General features: G+C 40.1%; 2 protein-coding genes across 13 annotated transcripts in view; one reads left to right on the top strand and one right to left on the bottom strand.

Annotated features, from left to right (window-relative positions):
- Positions 1 to 2,799: 2,799 nt before the first annotated feature.
- On the bottom strand, positions 2,800 to 7,284 carry nr4a2b (nuclear receptor subfamily 4, group A, member 2b). Of its 4 annotated transcripts, none has more exons than XM_043240958.1 (8): positions 7,133 to 7,284; positions 6,711 to 6,830; positions 5,591 to 6,471; positions 4,832 to 4,961; positions 4,582 to 4,745; positions 4,213 to 4,415; positions 3,949 to 4,127; positions 2,800 to 3,862 (listed from the first exon to the last, which is right to left on the bottom strand). In XM_043240958.1, exons 3-8 carry the CDS (start codon positions 6,467 to 6,469, stop codon positions 3,627 to 3,629), a joined length of 1,791 nt encoding a protein of 596 aa, XP_043096893.1. In that variant the 5' UTR covers positions 6,470 to 6,471; positions 6,711 to 6,830; positions 7,133 to 7,284; the 3' UTR covers positions 2,800 to 3,626. The 4 variants fall into 4 exon arrangements, with proteins under 4 accessions (XP_043096893.1, XP_043096892.1, XP_043096896.1 ...); XM_043240957.1 differs by having other exon boundaries at positions 6,736 to 6,830; XM_043240961.1 differs by having other exon boundaries at positions 5,591 to 6,454; positions 6,736 to 6,830.
- Positions 7,285 to 8,491: 1,207 nt separating this feature from the next.
- Positions 8,492 to 22,083, top strand: part of gpd2 (glycerol-3-phosphate dehydrogenase 2 (mitochondrial)) — a 24,991-nt gene continuing 11,399 nt past the window's right edge. Inside the window, exons 1-10 of one of the 9 annotated variants that reach the window (XM_043241785.1) lie at positions 8,492 to 8,634; positions 9,974 to 10,078; positions 11,258 to 11,266; positions 12,548 to 12,719; positions 13,088 to 13,212; positions 13,802 to 13,899; positions 14,986 to 15,149; positions 17,885 to 18,049; positions 18,519 to 18,663; positions 18,782 to 18,975. In XM_043241785.1, the coding sequence (XP_043097720.1) occupies positions 9,980 to 10,078; positions 11,258 to 11,266; positions 12,548 to 12,719; positions 13,088 to 13,212; positions 13,802 to 13,899; positions 14,986 to 15,149; positions 17,885 to 18,049; positions 18,519 to 18,663; positions 18,782 to 18,975 (1,171 nt within the window). In that variant the 5' untranslated portion in view covers positions 8,492 to 8,634; positions 9,974 to 9,979. Of the gene's footprint in view, positions 8,635 to 8,812; positions 8,992 to 9,261; positions 9,404 to 9,973; positions 11,267 to 12,547; positions 12,720 to 13,087; positions 13,213 to 13,801; positions 13,900 to 14,985; positions 15,150 to 17,884; positions 18,050 to 18,518; positions 18,664 to 18,781; positions 18,976 to 22,083 lie in introns of those variants that run through there. The other 8 variants (XM_043241784.1, XM_043241792.1, XM_043241788.1 and 5 more) reach the window with 8 other exon arrangements.

Raw genomic sequence — 22,083 nt, 5'->3', positions numbered from 1 at the left:
ATAGTCAATTTTTCTATCAGAATTCTGAAAGGGAGGAGGGATAGAGGATGTTGGCCTAGAGTCCCTTTCCTCAAATAATAGCAACCCTCTGCCGTTCAATCTTTCCAGACATTTAAATTAAAGGTCACATGCAAATGACTATCTGTAAAGGCATGGCGCTCGCGGTATTGTGAAAAACAGGAAAATTCAGCTAGGGAGAATGAAACAATGTTAAGGTGTTTGCAAATGTGCCGTTTGCTCTTAATTGCTCAGCGCATTTAATGCAGTCGATTTCTTTTCTAACATTAAGAGTTTTTCGGCATTTCACGGGACGGGCTAATGAAAACTTTTTCATTGCAATTCAACTAGATATCTGAAATATGTATTATCTTGAGGTTCCTCTCTAACGCAGACATATGGTGTGTGTGTGTGGGATATCTGGGGATGGTAAAAGAGTTCATTTAGAGTCGATAGATGTTTCATCAGCTTATCAGCTCATGAATTATTACATATATATATATATATATTTTGTTTAATTATTTACACTTTTCAGTTATCAGCGCACAGCTCAATAAAACGTGATTTCATCGTAGTGTTAGTGAAGCGCTGCAGCTTTGAATCAGACAGTTCCCTGTCGTGCCATTAACCGTAGATGAATTATTAATAAAGGCCGCATGAAACACATAACTGAACATAGCGTCGGTGTGCTGGTCTGGGCTCGGAGCAAATGGCATGTCCCTCGGTCCTTCTTTGATTCCAGACCGGCCATCTGCATGTTTTACACCACAGAAGACTCCTCTGAGAAATCCAGTCGCTGTGGTCTTGCTTTAGATTGTGCACATTTTGGAAAATATCAAGAAAAATATGTGAAAAACGTCAAGAAAGTAACAAGAACAAATCTCGGTATCGTCTGAAGAAACTTGCACAATAGTGTGTCTTGACGAGGAACGGGATTCCTGAAGCGAGCTTATTCATCTAAACGACATTCTTCATGTTTTTGTGCAGGTTTTTAAGCTATATGTCGCTCAAGAAAGAGTGCGTGTTTCTCTTTCATGCTCACATCCACACACATGTAAAGTATCAACATGACAAATCTATTGTCTGTAGCGCATGGCTTCACTCAACACACACACACACACACACACACACACACACACACACTCACTCACACACACACACACACACACACACACACACACACACACACACACACACACACACACACAAGCTAGTTTCAGAGGAGGGACTGTAGACCCCTTCCTTTCAGACCCGCTCCCATAGGAACATTTTTTGCCAGTCCTTCACCCTCATAATTATAATAAATTTGACATTTCTCAGATAATATTGATTTCTTTATTTTAACATTTCACAGTCGGTGATGGTCCGAAGCGTTGAGAAACAGGATGTCTATTGATCTGGGGCTCATGAATCCCTTTCGTGTATGTGATCATTTTTATAAGGCCTTTCTACCAAACATAAATCAATATTTTATATTCCCAAGCTCAGAGAGGTGGGAGGGGGGGTACAGGATCATATCGCTGGACAGAGACCTGACACCTGGAGAGAAACACCTAAACTGCAGGAATGTTTAATGACTCGGTTCGAAAAAAAATATGAACGCGTTGGAGCCATGCGTCCACAAACGGACGGGATTGCTCTCACGATCTTTTCGGAGGCCTGTCACATCTCAAAATTAAATTTAGAGAATTCCGTCCAGAACGTAGATCGCATTCTGGCCTCAAAAAGAGATACTTGATAACCTGGTTAAACCGTTTTTCATCTATATCCTCAAATACATATAAATTAAGCAGCACGGACGAAACTATTGATTTGTTTTTTTATCCCGTAATCAGATCATACCTTGTTCAGAGGGAAGAAATCTAATCTCGAAAAGGAATACTGTTAAAGGAATGGCCATCATTCATTTAACAAACTCAAATCCGAGACGTTTGGACCGGGGCACAATTGAATAAGAAGTATGTGAAACTCAAGCCGAACGCCAGAACCAAACAGAACAATCTGTAATGACTTTAATAATGTCAACTTTATTTTTATCACCTCATAATAATTAATGGGAGGGGGTCCATTTAGTCCATTTAAGACCAGTCTCTCATGATGTGTTTAGTTTCAAATATCTTTACATCCTTCAGATTTCTTCAGATCTGTGTTTTTGCACATCCTTCACAGTTTTCCCCCATGAAACTTTCTGGTGTTTGCAGGCTAAAACAGGTCTTTGTAAAGTGTCTCCACTCTCCTCTGAGGTGTTTCACAGGCTGCTGCATCCTGATTGTGTTTTCTCGTTTCATCTGCTCAATAAAGATACGACCTTTTGAAAAGTTCAGGCTACACCGAGACGGAAACGCTGTTAAACGATAGAACAGTTATTTTCATTACATCGCTTCCTCTAAAAAAAAATCATCGCGGTAATTCGGGGAGAATATTAAACATCGGTTTACGAAATAACTGTAAAGCAAAAGAGTATTAATTAAGGGGAAAGCTTTTTTTCGATCTGAACTGAACCCGGTCGGGAATAAAGGTAGGCGTCACCTTTTAGTGAAGGTTTTTCTTTCTTTTTTATTTCTTTGCAATAAAACGTCTCGAATCATTCGCGGGGCATTGTCACGAATTCCTGCTTATTTGTTTTATCAAACCTAAATCGTAAATCTTTTGCATAAAGGCTGCTTATAAATATTGCCGCAGTAAAAAATAAATAAATAATTCGTTCCAGTTTAATGAAATGCTCGAAGGAAAAACTTTCATGAGCGAATTCGTAAATGTAATAGAACATAAGCAGCCTGAATCATGCAGACAAAGCAAGTGAACGTATATAATAGTTAGGTTTATTCAGCGATACACTAGATGAGAGAAGCTTAACATAGAATGCAGTGCAAAAAAAAAACATAACATCATAGAAAACAATGATCTGATATATAAGGATAATGTTAAGAATTTTAAACCAGTTGCACGTAAACCTCGGACATTATTTCAATATGAAATTAATACAAAGTGCTGGAGAAAGTTAATAGCTCGTAACGAATTCCATGCATACTTTCTGAACTGTAAAAAAGCGATTCGTTTCTTAATAACAGTAAAATGCACTAATGAAATCATAAACACAAAACGCGCTCTATATATGCTTTTATCCGTTCTGAAATCTGAAACGCTGCAAATAGAGTTTTAAAAATCCCTCTGTTCACTCTGTACAATCTATACTCTTAATGCAGAATGACTTAAAGCTAGTGGTTAAAGTACCTTGTCGAAATGATTTTGATCCCTTAAATCGTTAGGCTACATCTTGCATAACACATGAGAAGTTTTATATAAACGCTTTGCAGGTAACATAAACGATATGACGCGCAACGATACAAATACATTTCCACCACACCGCACTTTTCTCAGTATATAACCGAATACACTTTAAACAGGCATAATAGTCCTTTTCTCTCTCCGCAATATTTTTTATTCGCAATGTTTTGAATATTCTATTGATATTATATCCTCCGCGGTTCGCTTTTTGTCCCCAGGCGGCCGTGCTTCAAACTTTCCCAAAAAAAACCAAAAAAAAACAAAATACCATCCGGCAATATCATTTCTTCAAGTCTAAACACGTGAAGGGTTTGTGAATTTGTCGAAGTTCAGCGGGTTGCTCAGAACGGTAAGGTGTCGTGGAAGAGTTTGTCGATGATCGCAGGCGTGGGAACCAAGTCCTCCAGTTTCAAGTAAAAGATGCGCTGCAGTCCCTGCGTGCACAGAGCGCGCACCTCCGGCAGCTTCTCCAACAGTTTAGACAGTTCTCCACTGCAGGACACCTGATCCTTCAGACAGTTTATGAGCTTGTTTTGAAGTTCCTCCGTCTTCTTGGGCTCTTTTAGTCCATGTCTCTCTATGGAGATAAGAAACAGTCCGTCAGAGATCCGAAGCGCGCTGTATATTCTGCGCATCGCTTGGAAAAGGTCAGACGCGTCTTACCTGTAACTATGGTGAGGGCGGCTATGCAGGAGAAGGCGGAGACGTCTATGCTCATGTTCTGAAGGTTGGACGAGAAGTCGACGATGGAGTCGATCCACTCCCCAAAGCCACGCACGCACTGCAGCTTGTGCAAAACCACGCCGTTGCAGAAAATAAGTTTGTCCTCTGCCAGGTTAGATCTGAAAATCGGCAAAGCGGTTATTTGGATCCAGGAAAGAAAGAAAAAACGGCGAGTGACAGCGTTTTTAGAGCACGACCGCTTACCTGTAAGCCAGCCGCAGCACGAAAAGTTCAAGGAAGGCTGATTCGAAAAGTAGTTCCTGGTCGCATTTGGGCAGCTCGGTGAAGCCGGGGATTTTTTCGGCCCATCCGCGGATGATGCTCATCGAAGCAGTGAGAAGATCGTAGAACTGCTGAATGTGTAGAGATTCGTCTCCTCCGCTGTGATACTCGGGGCTCGCCTGAAACTGGGTTTAAAAAAAAAAAGATCAATAAGGGAAATTTCGATATTTGTTCAAATAATATGCAACTTTGTTATCTTAAATAAGGCTCTCTCGCGTTCTATTGAATAGTTGAATAGTTGTTAAATAGCTGCTCAATTCATTCACATTTTGCAGAAAGTTTGATGCTTACTTTAGAGTAGTCCAGGCGGGCCATGGAGGGGTTGGAGTCTATGTGCGCTCTCACTAGGGCGTTCAGGAGATTGACGGGTGTCATAGAGACAGGGACTTCCTGCGGGCTTTTAGGTTTGGAGGGGAGTCGACCTCTTCGACCTTTTAAACTGGCTGTTCTCACAACTGTGAAAATGTACACTGGTTACACTCCGCGCCACAAATGTGAAAGAAATAGCGCTTGGACGTGTGAAAAAAGTGCTCGACATTACCTTCTTTCACCATCCCTACGACCAGGCACTTTTGAAAGCGGCAATACTGGCATCGGTTTCGCCGTCTTTTATCCACGGGACAGTTTTTGTTTGCCAGGCAAACGTATTTGGCGTTTTTCTGCACCGTGCGCTACAAAGAAACGGCACACGCACGCGGCGCATTAATTGCATGTAAATCTACTCCATTCGCGCGGACAACTTGAACCGCAATCACGGCGCGAAGTTACAATGGTACGGGACACTCAAACCCGGCACTCCAGTCCAAAGCTGTGTAATACATTCAAGGGCCGGACAGAGCAGACATTCGGTAAATACAGATCCGTGGGCAGCCATAATTTGGGGTCCCCCGGCGCTCTCTCCGCGACCCCTCTTGTCGGATTAGCGAGATTATTCTATCACGACGGCGACATAAAGAGAGGTCTTAATGTCACCGCTGGGAGTTCCGTTACGCTCGGTTAGGCGCGATACGACTCTCAGCGCAAACCAATTTAATTCTAGACGAAAGTAATGGTGGCAGAGATGAACGGAGGCGTCCCTAGGTGCACATTGGGTCAAATCAATACAACCGAGATAATTAAGGGTAGCCTAGGCTACTGCAGAAACCATACATTTTCTTGTTCTAATCTCTAGTCGAGCAGGTAACCAAATGGCTATAGGTTCAGACAACTCGATTAGGCTAATCATTTACCCCAGTGGGACTATGTGACTGTAATAAGCGATAAAAGATTTGTAGCGTCAGTGATAAAAAAAAAACCGTACCTTGAAGAATCCTTTGCACCCCTCGCAAGTGCGCACTCCGTAGTGCTGACAGGCTGCGTTGTCCCCGCACACAGCGCACAAACCCTCGCTGGATGGGGATCCTCTAGCAGGGGGCGAGGCCACCGGGCTTTCCAGTAAAGGGTGTCCGACGCCAAGCGAATGGGATAAACCCACAGCGTGCTGTTTCCTCGGAGGCGCCGGTAACGCGAAACTGTCCAGCGCGCGGTGCGCACCCGGGGCGTCCGGGCCCATGGACACGTGCAGAGAGCCATCGAAGCGCATCTGGCAGCTTGACATCGGCGTGTCCACAGCAGACTGCTTGAACGAGAACAACCGAGACATCGCGCTTTTCCGCTGCTGGTCTATCATGTGCGAAGTCGCCAGGTAGTTCTGATGAAAACTGTGAAGGGACCCGCTGTCTTCCCACGTGTGGTGCGGAGGCGCCGGGAAACTGGGTGACTGGGAGATGTTCGGGGACGACGGTTTATAGTATATAGGTCCGGTATGGGGTAGGCTCTCCTCGGCCTGATGGGGCTGGTGATGATGATGATGGTGGTGGTGATGATGCTGCTGCTGATGGTAGCTGTGTGCGGGTATCTCCTCCACCTTGATGGACAGCTGATCCCCAGAGTGGGACATCTGGTAGAGGCAGGGAGGCTTCACGTCGTAGCTGGAGCTGTAGGTGTCCACAAAGGTGCTGAAACTGGGGAGCGAGGAAGTGACAGCTATTTCTGCGTTAGTCAGGTCCATGCTAAACTTGACAAACTCCGGCGTTAGGAAGTCGCAGTTGTACTCTCCCGTGGTGTTGTAGCTGTAACTCTGAGACGCAGGGCTGGCTCCTGGAGGTGATGTCCCATACTGAGCCTGGACGCAGGGCATGGCTGCAGTGTTAGAGAACTCAATTGTTATGGCTTTCTCTGACAGAGTGCATGATATTCGCTCAAAAGTTTTATAGTTTTGGAAATGAGTGCTTATTTACGCGCAAATAAAAGGAAATGTATTTTTATTCAATTAACCCCCGCCTTTTTTTTTTTTCCACAGTTAACCTTCTGCTTAAGAAGTAGTCATTGAAATACAGGATTTTCCATCGGAAAGAATGTATGCAAACTTTCTGACATACATTTCCCTGGCCTGCTTGAGTTTACCTCCGCACACCTGCTGCTTTTATCTCTCGTGGAACAATCTCTGAAGTCAGGGCTCGTCTCGGGTTGATGTCAGAGCCTGTCTCTCCGTCTGCTTTCTGTGAAAGAAATATTTCATAATTAGTAACAACATCTTCGCAGCATGTCAGCGAGTTACTCGACATATTCGTGCAACACCAAGGCACTCAAATTAATTACAATCTAAAAATAAATTATAAAATGTATCTAAATGCGTTGGCTAGATTAACGTTTATATATTTGTTAAAAATAAAAAGTAAAAGCTAAAGCATAAAGGTTAAAGTGAAGAAAAGGTCACGACGCGCTGCTTTCCAATTCTTCCCACAAATGTTGTATTAAAACCAGTTTTGCTAAATTAAAACGGGTTTTTACCGGCACGTACCTCAAACCTCTATTAAAAGAGTTGCAAATGATGTATCCATGCAGCTGTTCCTGTCGCTAGAAGTTCCGTCCGCGCGCACAGCCGCTGTCTTTGCGCACCTTACTCCTCGGACAGCGCGCGAAGACTGGAGCCGGAGCGCAATGTGCCTTTTGTTTATGAGAATTCTGAATGCCACAGCCCACGTGCTGAGAGGGCGTGACGTCAGGCGCGTCACCCCTTGACGCGGGCTGATCGCCGGACAGAGGGATCGTTCTTCAGCGCGCGCGCTCGTCTCGCCCCGTGCGCAATTCGGTCGTCTGCGCGTTTGCATACGCGGGACTGTCCGCCGGGTCAAATGAGTTGAATTTCCTACACATTATCCGCTTCCCAATATAGAAGCCACCTACAGGGGATCAGATCTCGCCGATTTAAAGCAATGAACTAAAACTGTGTTACTATTTAGTCTCGAGTCTCGCGTTATATCAGCTTTGTCTGCCGCTGATTATCCAGCTTTAGAATTATAATTGAATGCAGAAATAAATGCTGATTAATTCATTAGGATTAATTTATATAATTATATATATTATATAAAATATATATATGACAACAAATATTATGGAGAAGGGAGGAAAAAAACGAATTGCTCTACTGTTGCCGTGCTTTTACAGAATTTAGTAGAAATTGATATTAAATGGGGGACGTTTTAAAAAATAATACGTATTAAAGAAAATATCGCTGAATCTAAGCACGCATGGCTAGAAACACAGCAGTGACGCCATATCTGTTTCTACCTGCATCACGCTCAGGGAAGTTTCAGTAGATTAGGATGTGTTTCATCTGATTCCATTGCTCTCTCTGAGTGGTGAAGGGTTTCCATTGTGAGAAGGGAATCCCGCTGTAACAGAGGCAACTTTGTTTGGGCTGAGGCGAGCTGCGTCATCGCTACGTCAGCAACTTCCAACTCCGTGACGCTTGATGCGCTCGCGCTCAGCTTCTTCAGGCTGAACGTCTCACCTGTGACACTTTAAAGTGCCTTCCGAAAAATCCACTTTTTGGGGTAAAGTATACAGGTATGTATAGTGCATATATATGTCTATATAAAGAAAGAACATTTGCCGTAAACAACGTAGTAATATATCTTTCTTGGATAAAAACACGTTAAACATACACTATAGCTACACACACGGTCAAAAGCCGTTTGTTAAATTCTCCTGTTTAACTAAGAGTTAAACAGTGTCTCAAATGTGTTTGAACACCGTCCCTCATAAATGATGTCTTACAAAACGCCTTTCTATTCCAAGACCGTCTACAATTAGACGGCTGGACACGCCTTCTTAAAAATGATTGGACGAGAGCTGAGAATCCTCCGTGCCGATTCGCCCGTTCACCTTTCTGTCAAAGACTTCCTGTCATTTGCACTTCCTGGATTCCTGAATAAGTAACATTGTAACATCACAGTTGAAACCTTCACTGTCCATGATTTTCCTTTTAAGACATCGCCATCATCACCATCGCCAAAAGCAGTAAGTAAAAAAAACAGGGTTTTCGGCGTGTTATTTGCCGTAGCCTGTTATTTGCCGTCGATCGTCGAGCCTCTCCGATCTATTCTTGGATGCGAGCCAGCCACTGTTGCTCCTGCCCATAAATATGTGTCAGTTCTCGAAATGCATGTCAAAGAAATCACAAGTTAAATTCAAAGCTGTATTTGTTTTATGTTATCGCACGGTGTATTTGCGACGAGCTCGATGGGAGACGCTTGATTCGATGTCAATGACAGGGTTCATGTGAGTTCATGTGATGGAGCGGATGAGTCTGTATACATCACCGTTGTCTTCAAAAACGGGTCTTCTGATTTTCTAATGAAGTGAAATGGGTTTGAGGTAAGACCGATTTAATAGGCTGACTTTAGCCTGCATTACTGTACAGGTTCATACTCCAGTCTGAGTCTCATATTGGCTTGATTCTCGTACACGGACTGTAAAATAATAACCTGTAAGATCACTCAGATGTTGCGGCTCCTCTCTCTCTATGCACATGGTCTGCCATAAACGGACCACGCGGGGCAGGCGTGAAGTCAAGCAGTGTAGTAAGAATGACTCATTCACTTCCTCTAGTGTCATGTAGTGAAATGACTTCCATCCCTACCCAGAGCATTAGGTCGAGATTGATAACGGCTTTACTTTGACCTTCACCAGAGATTCAGTCACTTTTAGGATTCATACAGTAGTTGTTTAGCTACACGAACCGGTCTTGGGACATATCGGTTTTGTTTAATTTCGACACAAAACTCTGGTGAGTTGTAAACAAGCGCTACAGGTTTGTTTAATGTTATCGTGCCAAGGTCAGGGAATGTGACTGGGGCGATAAGGAGGTTATTTTATTCTGTCTTAGTTTTGTTGTTAGCTTCTCGGTATGGCTGACTTTTACAGCAATGTATTTCCTTTGTAATTATCAGAAAAGCATTCATGTTTTCGTAAAGTAACCTTTAGATGTATTGGTTATGTTCTCTAGGATGATTTTTTCATAGCTTATATACACTCTTTGTCAGTCCTTTACAATTTAAGTTTTTTTCTTTTTTTTAACTAGAGAATAGCTTATTTTAGTTAATTGTCTATCATTTCTAGACGTCAGAAAGGAGGAGAATAACCCAGAATACACTTAAAAAATTTAAAATGATCTAAGCAATGGACACAATGGCATCCGCATGTCGAATTATTATTATTATAATTTTTTTAATGATTATAATTTTTCAATTGTATTAGATATCCTAATAATATACATTATAAATACACAGCGCGTTGCAAAATGCTTGTCAAAATTAAGTGACGCCAACATGATGTTTTTGAAATGTTTCTGTTTCAGGGATCAATGGCTTTCAGAAAGGCAGTGAAGGGAACCCTAATAGGGGGCGGAGCTGTTGCAACAGCCTTCGGCCTATCACAGTTCTTTGAATACAGGAAAAATCAGGTATGGCTTTAAATATCACCAGTGCTGTTGCTCTACCTTATCCCATCTAAATATAAAGATTTGGCAAATTCTTTTGACAAATACCAAACATTTTTGTTTTCACATCTCACATCCAAACAGTGACTCCTACAGGTTAGACTGCAGTATGCACACGCGGCAGCTGTTCACACCCATCTGTACCACAACATGTCTCGTCCTGACTCGGGAATGCTCCCCCTGTGTTTATACGATCTTAAAGATACAGCCTTATTCAAGAGTTCAGTATAACTCTGGCCCTGTAGCTTGAGCTTAAAGCCACAATCGATTTATAGCTATTTATAACGATTCCCTGTTTATAATTCGTAAAGGGTTATTCTTGTTTTCATGTGGTCAACAACTACATCGGACAGCTTTCTTGCAAATCCAGAGGCATCGGAAAACCTCCTTTGTACCTTTAGATACCGTCTCAAGTCTCCAAACTTACCCAGTTCTCTCTCTAGGGCAGACCACCGTATTACAATCAGGTTTTGTTTGCTAAAGGGAGATTACACTTGAACAGTGATACACACATTGTTTAAAGGATCTCTCTTGAATATGTAATCATGAACAATCTGATCCCCATTCACGCCATCAGGGAGTGTGTCACACGCCATGTTCTGTCCGTATTTAAACTAGTAAGAACCCCAGGGGTCTCGTCTGTTTAGATGCTATACCAAATAACGGAAGGTCAAGTAGATTAAGATAATCAACAAGGCTTTCTGAAACAAATGAAGAAAAAAAAGACAGACCCTTGAAGAGCAATGGGAGTCCTGATTTTCTCTCTCATCATTTATTTAAATCTTCCCAAGCCCATTTTGTCCATTATCCTGCATCTCAACTGTTCCAATCCCAATGAAACTCCAGGGAGCGAGAGAATTATGCACTCTCAAGGACATGGTTTCCATGGAGATTGTCACTACACGGTTAATTTGTCAAAGAAAAAAAAAAGTTAAGGAAGATCTTGAGTTTGGATGTATTTTTTTAACCATCTTTACATTTTGCACCAACTCTGCAAGACTTCACTGGAGGTACTGCAGCGGTCAATCAGATCGCCTTCACGTCACGTTTGCATCCCATGTTAAGAGTTTCACTGACACAAACTTTTGTTCTGATGTTTCTCCATTTATTTGTTTATTTATCCCTCGTGTCATCTCAATGCAGCCTAAATGGGTAAGCAAAAGTCAAAAGAGAAAGAACGAATGTTCTTTCAAAAATTGCTTGCAATCATGCATGTGGCAGATGCTAATCTTTGGGATTGTAATGTTAATTTGCTGTGTGTGTGTGTGTGTGTGTGTGTGTGTTTGTGAGTGCCTGTTTGTCTCCTCTATGGCAAGGGCACTGTTACACTCTGGCTGAAGTATCACTCTGCGGTGGCCGATTGCGTATTTGCATGAAATTCTCTGTTTCCGTCATGCACTTGTCCTGATTGCAGGACAGCCTCTCTTAATAGTGTGCGGATGTTTTAAATATGTCTGTCCTTGGAAATAGATACTAATTACTGAATCTTGTTTTTACATGCTATTACTGTCTAAATTGCAAATGTCTGGGCTCATTTGGTCATTTGCAAGTCAAATGGACCCTACAGGCTTTTGGGGGCAGATTGATGTAATCATTTAGGCCAAATGCTAACGGAAAAAATGAATAAAACGTTTCATTATGGCTAAAACCCTCGACACCTAGCTTCGCCCAGGCTTGTTTTCTCGTCGTTTCTTTTTTGCCGTTTTTTTTTTTTATTATTTTGACTTCTTGCGACTGATAGATTGGCAGCTGTTCATTCACAATTTCGTACCAGCAGTCTCTCTGTTTGACTCTAAAAGAATAGATTTATTAAAAAGAACAGCTGATTTGGGGAATTTAAGTACCTACACTGATATTAAGCCTGCATATTGCTGACTCTTATAATATGTAAAGTGCAAATTCAGTGCAAATTGCCATAGAGTGACCAGGTCATGAATGCTAATTTATTATTTCTTTTTTAGTTTAACTCCCTTGAAAATAAAACTAGCATTGTAACCTAAAACTAACTTTTATAACCCAAGATTTGAGATGAGAAATGATGCATTCTGTTTAATTCCAATGTTGTGGCATGCTGACTAACATGATGTTTCATGAAATAAATTCTCGTCTTGTTGTGAGTGATTATTATAAAAAGTGCATGTTAAGTGTTTCTCTAGTAAATTTCTATACATGATTTCTCGTCTAATTTAAACTAAATTTGTTTTAATTTACTTCATTATTATTATTTTAAAGATAAATCCAGAATGAATGAAAGCCTCATATTTTAATGTAGATTCTGCGTAATAACAATAAAGCGTATTTAAGAATTCTGCAAGATTGTAATTTTACATGCATGTAAATATCAATTCTGGATTGCATCTTTAAAGAAAAGCTTATTGTAATTCCAACCCTAACACGCACATGTTTTTTTTTTTATCTGCTGGATATGTTCAGGCTCGGCTGGCATATGTTGAAGCGCAGGGTGACCTAAAGGTGCCGTTTAAAGACGCTCTCCCAACGAGAGAGGAGCAGATCTCAGCACTGAGAAGCACAGAGGAGTTTGATGTCTTGGTGGTGGGCGGTGGAGCCACGGGCTCGGGATGTGCCTTAGACGCTGTCACGCGGAGTACGTACTTTTTAATTTTTTTTACTGATAATAACTTAGAACGCATATTTATTGTGAAGGTCAGTTACAATCCGATAATAAATTTGCCCTGTGTGCATTTTTAGTTTTAATTTAATTTGTTTACTTCCTTAAATGTGCTGATTTACATTGGATTGTGATGTTTTATTCTCACTAGATGTTGTATTCCACTCTGGAGGCCATTACGAATGTGCCTGGGTGCAATAAGCGTGTTGTGATATTACAGATAGAGGAGAAAGCCATATGTAAATGACAGCAGCTGCAGTCTAAATATTTGGCACCATAAGGTCTTGAAATGCCAGTGCATTGTCTAATCCGTTCCTTACCTGTCTTTCTGCCCCCTCGTCCAGATCTGAAGACCGCCCTGGTAGAACGGAGTGATTTTTCATCGGGCACCAGCAGCAGAAGCACCAAGCTCATTCACGGCGGAGTCCGCTATCTGCAGAAAGCCATCATGAAACTAGATTATGAGCAGGTGAAGGCCCCCATTTTTCCCTATTTGCCCGTAATATTTAGAAGAAGGATTGCATGGCCGCTTACGCCACCACTGTGACATTTTGAACACATCAGACAGACAGAAAAAAAGCACAAACATTTAGTAGAATACTGCAGACCTGTATCAGTGTGGAGGATGAAAAAAACAAAACTTACAGTTGACCAGCAACTGCTTCAATACGTTACTGGTTATCAGAAGAAGAAGCACTCAAAAATGTTTAACTCTGAATTGTTTGTTGGCCAACTTAATGTAATTTTAACGTAAGTATTTAATAAGGACCTTGATGATCACATTTATATTAATTGCTATCTATTATTTGCTCTCAAATAAAGCCTCTAAAGAGGATAATTTCAAGACTTTGATTATCTGTGGGTTTTAGAGTTGAGTTTTTTTTTTTTTTACATTTATGAATAAATGAACATCTATGGTTAAGTTTAATTAAAGACGTTTTCATGTTTTGTTTTAGAACATAAATTAAATCATTTAAATATCATTTACATTTTTCTCGGAAATATGTGTATAGAAATTCCAGGCAGATTTTGCTTAACAGATTTTTCTTCTTTCTTAGTACATGATGGTGAAAGAGGCCCTTCACGAACGTGCCAACCTGCTGAACATCGCTCCTCACCTGTCTGCACCTTTACCTATAATGCTTCCTGTTTACAAGTAAGAAAACCAGTTTAATCTAAATGCATTACACAATAAAACAAGACACTACATTAAAAACCGCGACGATTGAACTGTGGGGAAACACTGGAGACATCCTAGTTTTATAAAAGACAGCTTTATATTTAAATCCATTGATAAGTTCACAGAAATGGCATTAAACCTTTCATATGGACACTTGCAGCAGGTGGGGCTCGGATATTCTGTGGATCAATGCTGGACCTCTCTCCTCCTCAGTTTCTGCCCCTTGTCATTCTGGGTTTTTAAAGGATCTTCCTGTCTTTACCATCATCATTACTAATTACTCGTGGCATTTATGCCTTGCTCTGATATTTAAAGCAGCCGGAGAAGTGTGAAAGGGTCATAGAAATGAGAAACCTCAAGATTACATCATTTGCCTGTCAGATTTTTTTTTTTTTTTACTTAAAACAAATATGTCACAAGGTGCTATATGACTTAGCAGTACTTGGACAAATCTAATTCTGCCCATGTACAACCATATCTATTTTAACTAGCAATACATATCCTGGGGGTTCGCAATTACAATTACAGATGCCACAAGTATGCAATTAATCGTTTAAAGTCCACTTATGTTATTCTGTTATTTTGAGTGCTTTAATTTTAGTTTTAGTATAAAATTATAAGATTTTATTACATTTGAGGCAGTAAAGGTTTTTAATTTAGTGCTTTCAGCTTGTTTATGTAAAAATATGGCATGCAGTTGATTCAAAAAATGGTATAAACATCATTCAGTGTAAAGTGTGATAATCGTATTTATTAATCACGATTACAGTTTTAAGGGAATAATTGACAATTATGATTTTTATCATAATCGTGCAGCCCTAATATATCCCATATATATATATATATATCCTTATATATATATATATATATATATCTCCTCCTGCTTAAACCACCTTTATGCCTTTTCCTTTTTATAACCAGACAAGGCTGGAAACCAATAAAATTTGGGCTGGTTTAGTTTTCTTTTTAGCAGGCTACTCAAAACATGTTAGTATATTTTAATGCAGATTGTGCAGCGAATACAATTGCTGAGTTCATGTTTGTTGTTCATGTTCTTCACAGATGGTGGCAGCTACCGTATTATTGGGCTGGTATTAAAATGTACGACCTGGTTGCCGGATCACAGTGCCTGAAGAGCAGCTACGTCCTGAGCAAGAGCAAAGCGCTGGAGTTCTTCCCTATGCTGAAGAAAGACAAACTTGTGGGAGCAATTGTTTACTTTGATGGTGAGCAGATGCAAGTCTACGTTTTCAGTAAAAAGTTTTGTGCATTTTAAAACATCGTTTTTTGTTCTGCGATGACAAAGCTGGATGTTACTCCAGTCTTCCGTGTCACGTGATTCTATTGATTTGGCTTTTTTTGTGCTTGAGTAAAACCTTTGCCAAGCCTGTAGACAGATGTTTTTTTTTTTTTTTTTTTTTTTACGAGAAATTTGTAATTGATAACAACGATTTCATTTAGGTACTGGGACCCCTAAAATAGTCAGAATATAATCACTTATTAAAAGTTTACAGTGGTGATTCATGCAAAGCCAAAAACACGGTATCCTCGTTTATTATATAAATGTTGTCAATTCTGACCACAAAAAAAAGTTATGGATTGCAGCTTTAACAATTATGTACGTACATCAAAAATAAGTATAATACGCGCAATAAGTGAACTGTACCAAATAATTAATTTAAATGCAAGTACATAGTAGTTAAGGCCACATAATATAAAGTGGGACTAAAACATCTGCAGTTGTGATTTGTTTTATGCGGCAATAAGTGCATTTCTCATTTTTCTCTTGACATTCCTGAATAATCTTTGTAAAACTGCCACCGGCTGTTGCGGTCGAACTCATTGTGCCCGTGTCTCTGTTGGCCCGACTGTGGCCCGAGGCTGCCACCAGGCAAAACTTCCATATGTTCCTGGTTAGTCTGGGTGTGCAGAATGTGTCCCCTTTACTCAAGGTCCCCTCCGTGGCAGCACAAGCCCCGCCCACCAACCATGCCTTCCGGTGCTTCCTTGTCAAACTACGTTTGGCCCGCGTTGATGCACGCTGTCCCTCGCAGGGTGCGCGGGCAGCTTATATTCAGGGGGAGCGCGGCGGCTATCTGAGCAGCGATCTGTCACATCGCGTCCATCTGTGGGAGAAACAGAGGAAAAGAGACGTCTGGATGCTCTGTTCCCTGCCGCGCCGTGTTTACGCGCCGCCAGTGACTGCGTTAAAAAGCGTCTTCATTTGCGTATGTATGTGTGCGGAGAATCGAAGCCGCCGATTGTAATGACAGTTTAGAGGTTTTATTCCTTCTTCTCCCCACGTCCGCCCCAATCCCCCCCACCACCATCCCTCCTTCCCCTGGGTTGTCAGCCGGCTTTTCTCTCCAATTATTCAATCTGGAACAATCACGGCCGTGACATTTCCGAATCTGACCTTCTCCGCTGGAGATCGCAGCCTGCCTGTCGCTATTTGCCTCCCTCTATTTCTCTCCCTCTCTCTCTCTCTCTCTCTCTCTCTCTCTCTCTCTCTCTCTTTCCCCTTCTCGCATCGCACTCTCTCACTTCTCCTCTTCCTGTCCCTCATCCTCCTTGAGTCCTCTCTCCCTTTCTTTCTTTCGCTATCTCATCCACATGCACGGCCGCCCGTCACTTCCCTTCTCCGCTATGATATGTCATTCATTCTTTCTGTAGGTCTTTTTTTTTTTTTTTATTAATCTAATCTGACGCTAAAACTCCCTTATCTGCGTTTTCAGTCATTTGTAATGTCGCGGTTTCTTTATTTCATTAGAATTCCGCTCGCAGCACAAAAGCCCTGCTCTTTTTGCCATACCTGCAAGCTGTACTCTAATAAACATTCAAGCTCAACCAAGCGTTTCTAGTCTACTGCTGCGGGACACGGCTTTCCGTCTGAGCTGTGATTTGTCCTCTTACATGATATTAACAATATTCCAGCATGCATATGTGTGAATTATCCTCCTCTACATGGGTATTTTGATTTGAGCGCAAAGCCATGAGCGCTGAAGCAAACCCAGGTTCATGGGATCTCTAACAAAGCATGCTGGTGCCTTCACCGCACATTATTCTTTGAGAAGTGTGCCCTTTAAACAGGCTTCCTGCCTGTGTTATTATTTTATTGTCTGGTGGAGTTGCCCTGAGCATGTGTTAGCATTAGACATGCTTACGTGGGTCACCTATGCCTCTGGTTCTTTAGCATCGAGAACACAGACCCGGAACACAGAAGCTTTTTTTTTTTTTTTTTTTTTAAATCTGGTTGCGCTTTCATTGGCGTAATAGAGTGATATCGCATTGGCTTCAAGGTTTCCTGTAATTCATGTTTCAAATGTGTCTGAAATAGTTTAAATGCCTCAAAAGGCCCTATAACAATATTGAACACAGTCGCTCCACTTCAAACACTGCAATCAAGAAACGAGTCTTAACTGGCTGCGGTGGCCTCTGGCATGTACAGAAAAAAACATCGTGTGCCTGCTTAGCCATGTTTTGGGAATGAATTTGTACCCAGAAATAAGCTAACTCTGATAAAACCTCTCAAAAACTTTCTTTTGGAGATGTCCTATCCTTGAAACTGTATAAAAATAAAGTAAAAACTAGTTGTAAAAATGTTTTCTGTACAAAAATTTACTAACGTTAAGAGGTTGGGTAGTATGTTTACTTTTATATTTGTAGAGATTCTAGTTCTATAAAAACTGTAAATGTTTATATATATATATATATATATATATATATATATATATATATATATATATATATATATATATATATATATATATATATATATATATATATATAATAAGCAAGCACTTATAGATAGTTAAAATATTTAATTTACTCACAGCTTCCAGTGCAGAGGAAAGTATGGACAAACCTACATGACAGTGCAGACATAGGTTGGAATAACACCATAAAGATGGAATTGAACAGTTTTGTTTTTATATATTTGACCCGCTCTGGTTATTTTCAGGACAACACAACGATGCCCGTATGAACCTGGCCATCGCCCTCACAGCGGCCCGGCATGGTGCTGCTGTTGCTAACTACACTGAGGTGGTTCATCTGCTGAAGAATCCAGACCCAAAAACAGGCCAAGAGAAAGTTTGTGGAGCCCACTGCCGGGACATAATCACAGGTAACATAAGCTCAAACCGAAAACTAAATGAATTGTTTTGGAGACAGAAAATGTACTTTTTAAAGTTAACTTTTGAGAAAGAAAAATGTTATAAACTCTCGTGAAATGACCGCTCATGCAGAACACACTTTCAATCTAAGCAGCATTTGGTGATTCTGTGTAATCAACTTAAACAAATTGTGAAATGTGAGCATGGCAATCTTTCGCCCTTGCGTCGATTTCCATTGAAACAACCGGATTTTACAGAACAATGGTAAATGCTACTGCACCTTAAGACATGATACGACTTCTTTAAATAAAATACACTGATTATTTCTTAAATCTTTGCTTTCTTTTAAAGTCAGTTTCCCCTCAACCAAGCGCTAACTAGCCATTTTTCAGTAACCGTTTTCATTTTTCTCTCCTCATCACACGACCCCTGCGGTCAGCCGCATTGAGTTATTGTAACACCTCACTCTGCCGTTCACAGGGCAGGAGTTTGACGTTCGTGCCAAATGTGTCATTAATGCTACCGGCCCCTTCACTGACTCACTGCGCAAAATGGACAACCAGAAAAATGCCAACATCTGCCAGCCTAGTGCAGGAGTGCACATTGTCATCCCCGGATATTACAGGTGCTTTCCTGAATCCTTCAATCGTATTCTACCATGTTTTTTTTCCTCGAGTGTAATTTTATGGCGTTACAGTGTAAATAGAGATTACATGCGTGTGTACTCTTCCTACCAATTACAGCCCAGATAACATGGGACTGTTAGACCCGGCCACCAGTGACGGCCGTGTCATATTCTTCCTGCCCTGGGAGAAGATGACTATCGCCGGCACGACAGACACGCCCACTGAAGTCACGGCCCATCCCATCCCTGTGGAGGATGACATCAACTTCATCCTGAGCGAAGTACGCAATTACCTCAGCCCTGACGTGGAAGGTAATACTACCATGCCTATGATTTTTTTGACTTTCGTAAGCTTACTAATAAAATATGTTGCTACACAGCAAAAGGAATCTCTTTTAACGGTTTTGCAAGATTTAAAACCATTTTTTGGCGTTAAAATATAAAGAAGCGCACTGAAAAGGCTTGGACAGTTATTTTTGCACCTGACTTGATTGAATATGCGTTTGTAGAAGTTTCCCTTTCAAATGCTAAATTTATGGGAGGACAGTAGTAAAATGAATCATGCAATTTGCTAACATTTGCGTGTCAAATTACTGCTATTTGTGCTATTATTCAATGCCCCAAAAAGAGAGAACAGCTAGTGGGTGCTAGAAGGGAGAGGATTTTTTTTTTCCACACTTATTAATTTATTCAGAATGCCAAAAGAATACATTATCCAAATATGAACATATCCTTACTCTAATTTGCGCTGCACTTGGTAGATTGTGTTGGTCATTATGGAAATGAAATGTTGCGTCTGTTTTCTGAATTTGTGCAGTGTCAGTAAATCACCCACAGAAATTTCCACATCCCTCAGCGCTGTTTTAGAATAGTGCTCTATCTCTGATTTTTTTTTTTTTTCCTGGCCCATTGATTCTACACCTCTAATGTCCTGGTTCACTCAACAAGATATTTTTTAATGATTTTGTGTATGACAGATTCTTCTTAACTATTCCAGTTCGGTTCATTCTTTTAGGAACTTGTTAGACCTTGCTGAGGCTTATTGATTCATAAAATGCTAGTTAACAGCTATGGTCACTTTGAGAGTCAAAAAAAGAATAGCAGGCATCCCAGAATTAATACCCGTGGCTTCTAACAATTGTGATCTTATGATCATAACAACAATATGTACCTGCATTACCTTGGCAATAAAAGAATCCCTTAAATCTGTTTTGATTTAGCCGAAGAAGACTCTTTCCTTTATTTAGGAATTGTTGGGAATAATCTGGTTGCACAGTATTGGTGTTACTAGGGGCTCTGGGATCCCCCCTGCTCAAACACATTCCCCTGTAACTCTTTTCCACCAGTACCCTGTATATGCTTCTGGTTCTTGCTGTAGATTCAGTAATGCTGTTGTGGTGCCGCAGAATACAAAAACAGGAAATGCAGGAAATGCTTCCAAGGTATTGTAGTACTGTTTTGTTTCAATGTTAGAAGAACACATGTAGAAACAGGTAATGGTAACAAAATCTTTTGTACGAAAAAGCATTGATGAATGAAATTTTTATTTATGGGTAAAAGTCATATCAGATTTACTCAAAATGAGGATGTTTAGATAAAGATTTTTTTAAAAGCAAAAAGCAGATTGTGTGACTATATTTTTATATGTTCTGTGTTCAACAGTCTGGGGTCTGAAAGATTTTATTATATTATATTTAACTTTTTTTTGTTGCATTTTTTGGATACTTATGATTAATTTTACTGTTTATTTATATATATATATATATATATATATATATATATATATATATATATATATATATATATATATATATATATATATATATATATATATAAAATAGCTAAATATATTTAATTTATTTAATGCATCTTATTAGATTTTTGTAATATTAATTATTATTATGATGGCAAAGCTGAGAAATTTTATCTAACAATGTAAATACATTTAGTGCCCCCTTTGATCAATTTCATGTGTCCTTGCTAAACAAAACTATTCATTTCTGACTGACTACGGCTTGTATTGGTTGCTCTGAGTGTAGTAACTACTAGTTGGGACTGATAACTATTCCAAGCATCTTCCTTTGAAAGAGGAGGTATTGATTTTTGAGCGCAGCCCTCTAATTGTTCAACGCGCCGTGGATGCAGGCTTGATTGCTTGATTGATTAGCTTCATAACTAATTTTCCTTCACAAAAAAATGCTTCCTCCGTTCTCTGATTGTTAGGCAAGTCGTTAAGAGTTTGTTGAGTCTCGTTATCTCATTTTAGCACCTCATGTGTCTTTCAGCTACTGTAGAAAGTCATCCGGCTGTCTGTTATTAGCATTACGTGCGCTCATAAACCGCAATGTGACGGCCGACGCGTGTCTGGGTGTCTTCTGCTCTTTTCCGGGCGCGAATGAGCAACCAAGCGACTCTGTTGACCTGGGAGGGTTGTATGAGAGTGTGAATAAAGCAGATCGTGGAGAACGAGGATGGAATGACACGGGGACCTTGCCTAGATGGAGGGTTGAGGCTGGACCGGACTCTAGTGAAGGCAGCTAAAGGGATTTGGCTGTGGGAGATTTGTCACAATGACAATGTAGGGGCAACAGACGAGATCTTGTTGTTTGTCTTTCCAGTTCAGACTCTGTGTGTGAGAGAAAGAAGGAGGATTGCATGACATGTACAGAGATTTGAAAAATCTGCCCTGTTTAAAAGAGGGCTGCATTAAAACTATAACGCCAATATAGAATTTGTAGTTAACTTAATTTAATTGTTTGCATGTTATTTATTAGTGATATAATGGAAAATATAATGCTATAAGATTTTATCATTGACACACTTGCACAAAATGTATTATATTGAAATAATGTATACTTGTAGCTTAATTCTGTATACTTTTTTTTACTTTAATTTAATTGTAAAGTCAGTTGCATATTCACATTTCTGTATGAGTAAAAAAATGTGTTGTTTTGTAAATTTAAATTGTTGGATTTTAATTGTAATTTTATTAATAATGTAACAATATGACAAATATGTTTTTTTTTGCCCAATATTTGAATGCAAGTAAAAAAAATGTTTAGTTCGGCTTACATTTATTTGCATAGACGTTTATTGATAAATGCTATTCAAAGCAGCTTTACAGTCAAAGTAAGCAAACAGAAGCTGAAAGTGATATGGGAAGCTCCCTAGAAAGATACCGACAGACTAGTCTTAAGTGTGTGTTCAGTATAGAAGGAAAGAGGTATGAACACTTTGCTTTTCATTTTATTTATTTGTTTTTTTTTTTTTTTTGTTTTTTAAACCTTTTTTTTACCTCCTGCCGTGGGTGTACCTCACAGGAAATTCATAAAATAATAATAAAATCTATAGAATCCCTTATCCCGAGTCCTTGAAAATCAGGCAAGCCGCTTGTTGAAATGTTAGTGTGCAGTTATGATG

This window comes from Puntigrus tetrazona, chromosome 6, assembly GCF_018831695.1.
Source record: "Puntigrus tetrazona isolate hp1 chromosome 6, ASM1883169v1, whole genome shotgun sequence".
NCBI classification, from domain to species: domain Eukaryota; kingdom Metazoa; phylum Chordata; class Actinopteri; order Cypriniformes; family Cyprinidae; genus Puntigrus; species Puntigrus tetrazona.
This window is presented reverse-complemented; position numbering and strand designations above follow the sequence as displayed.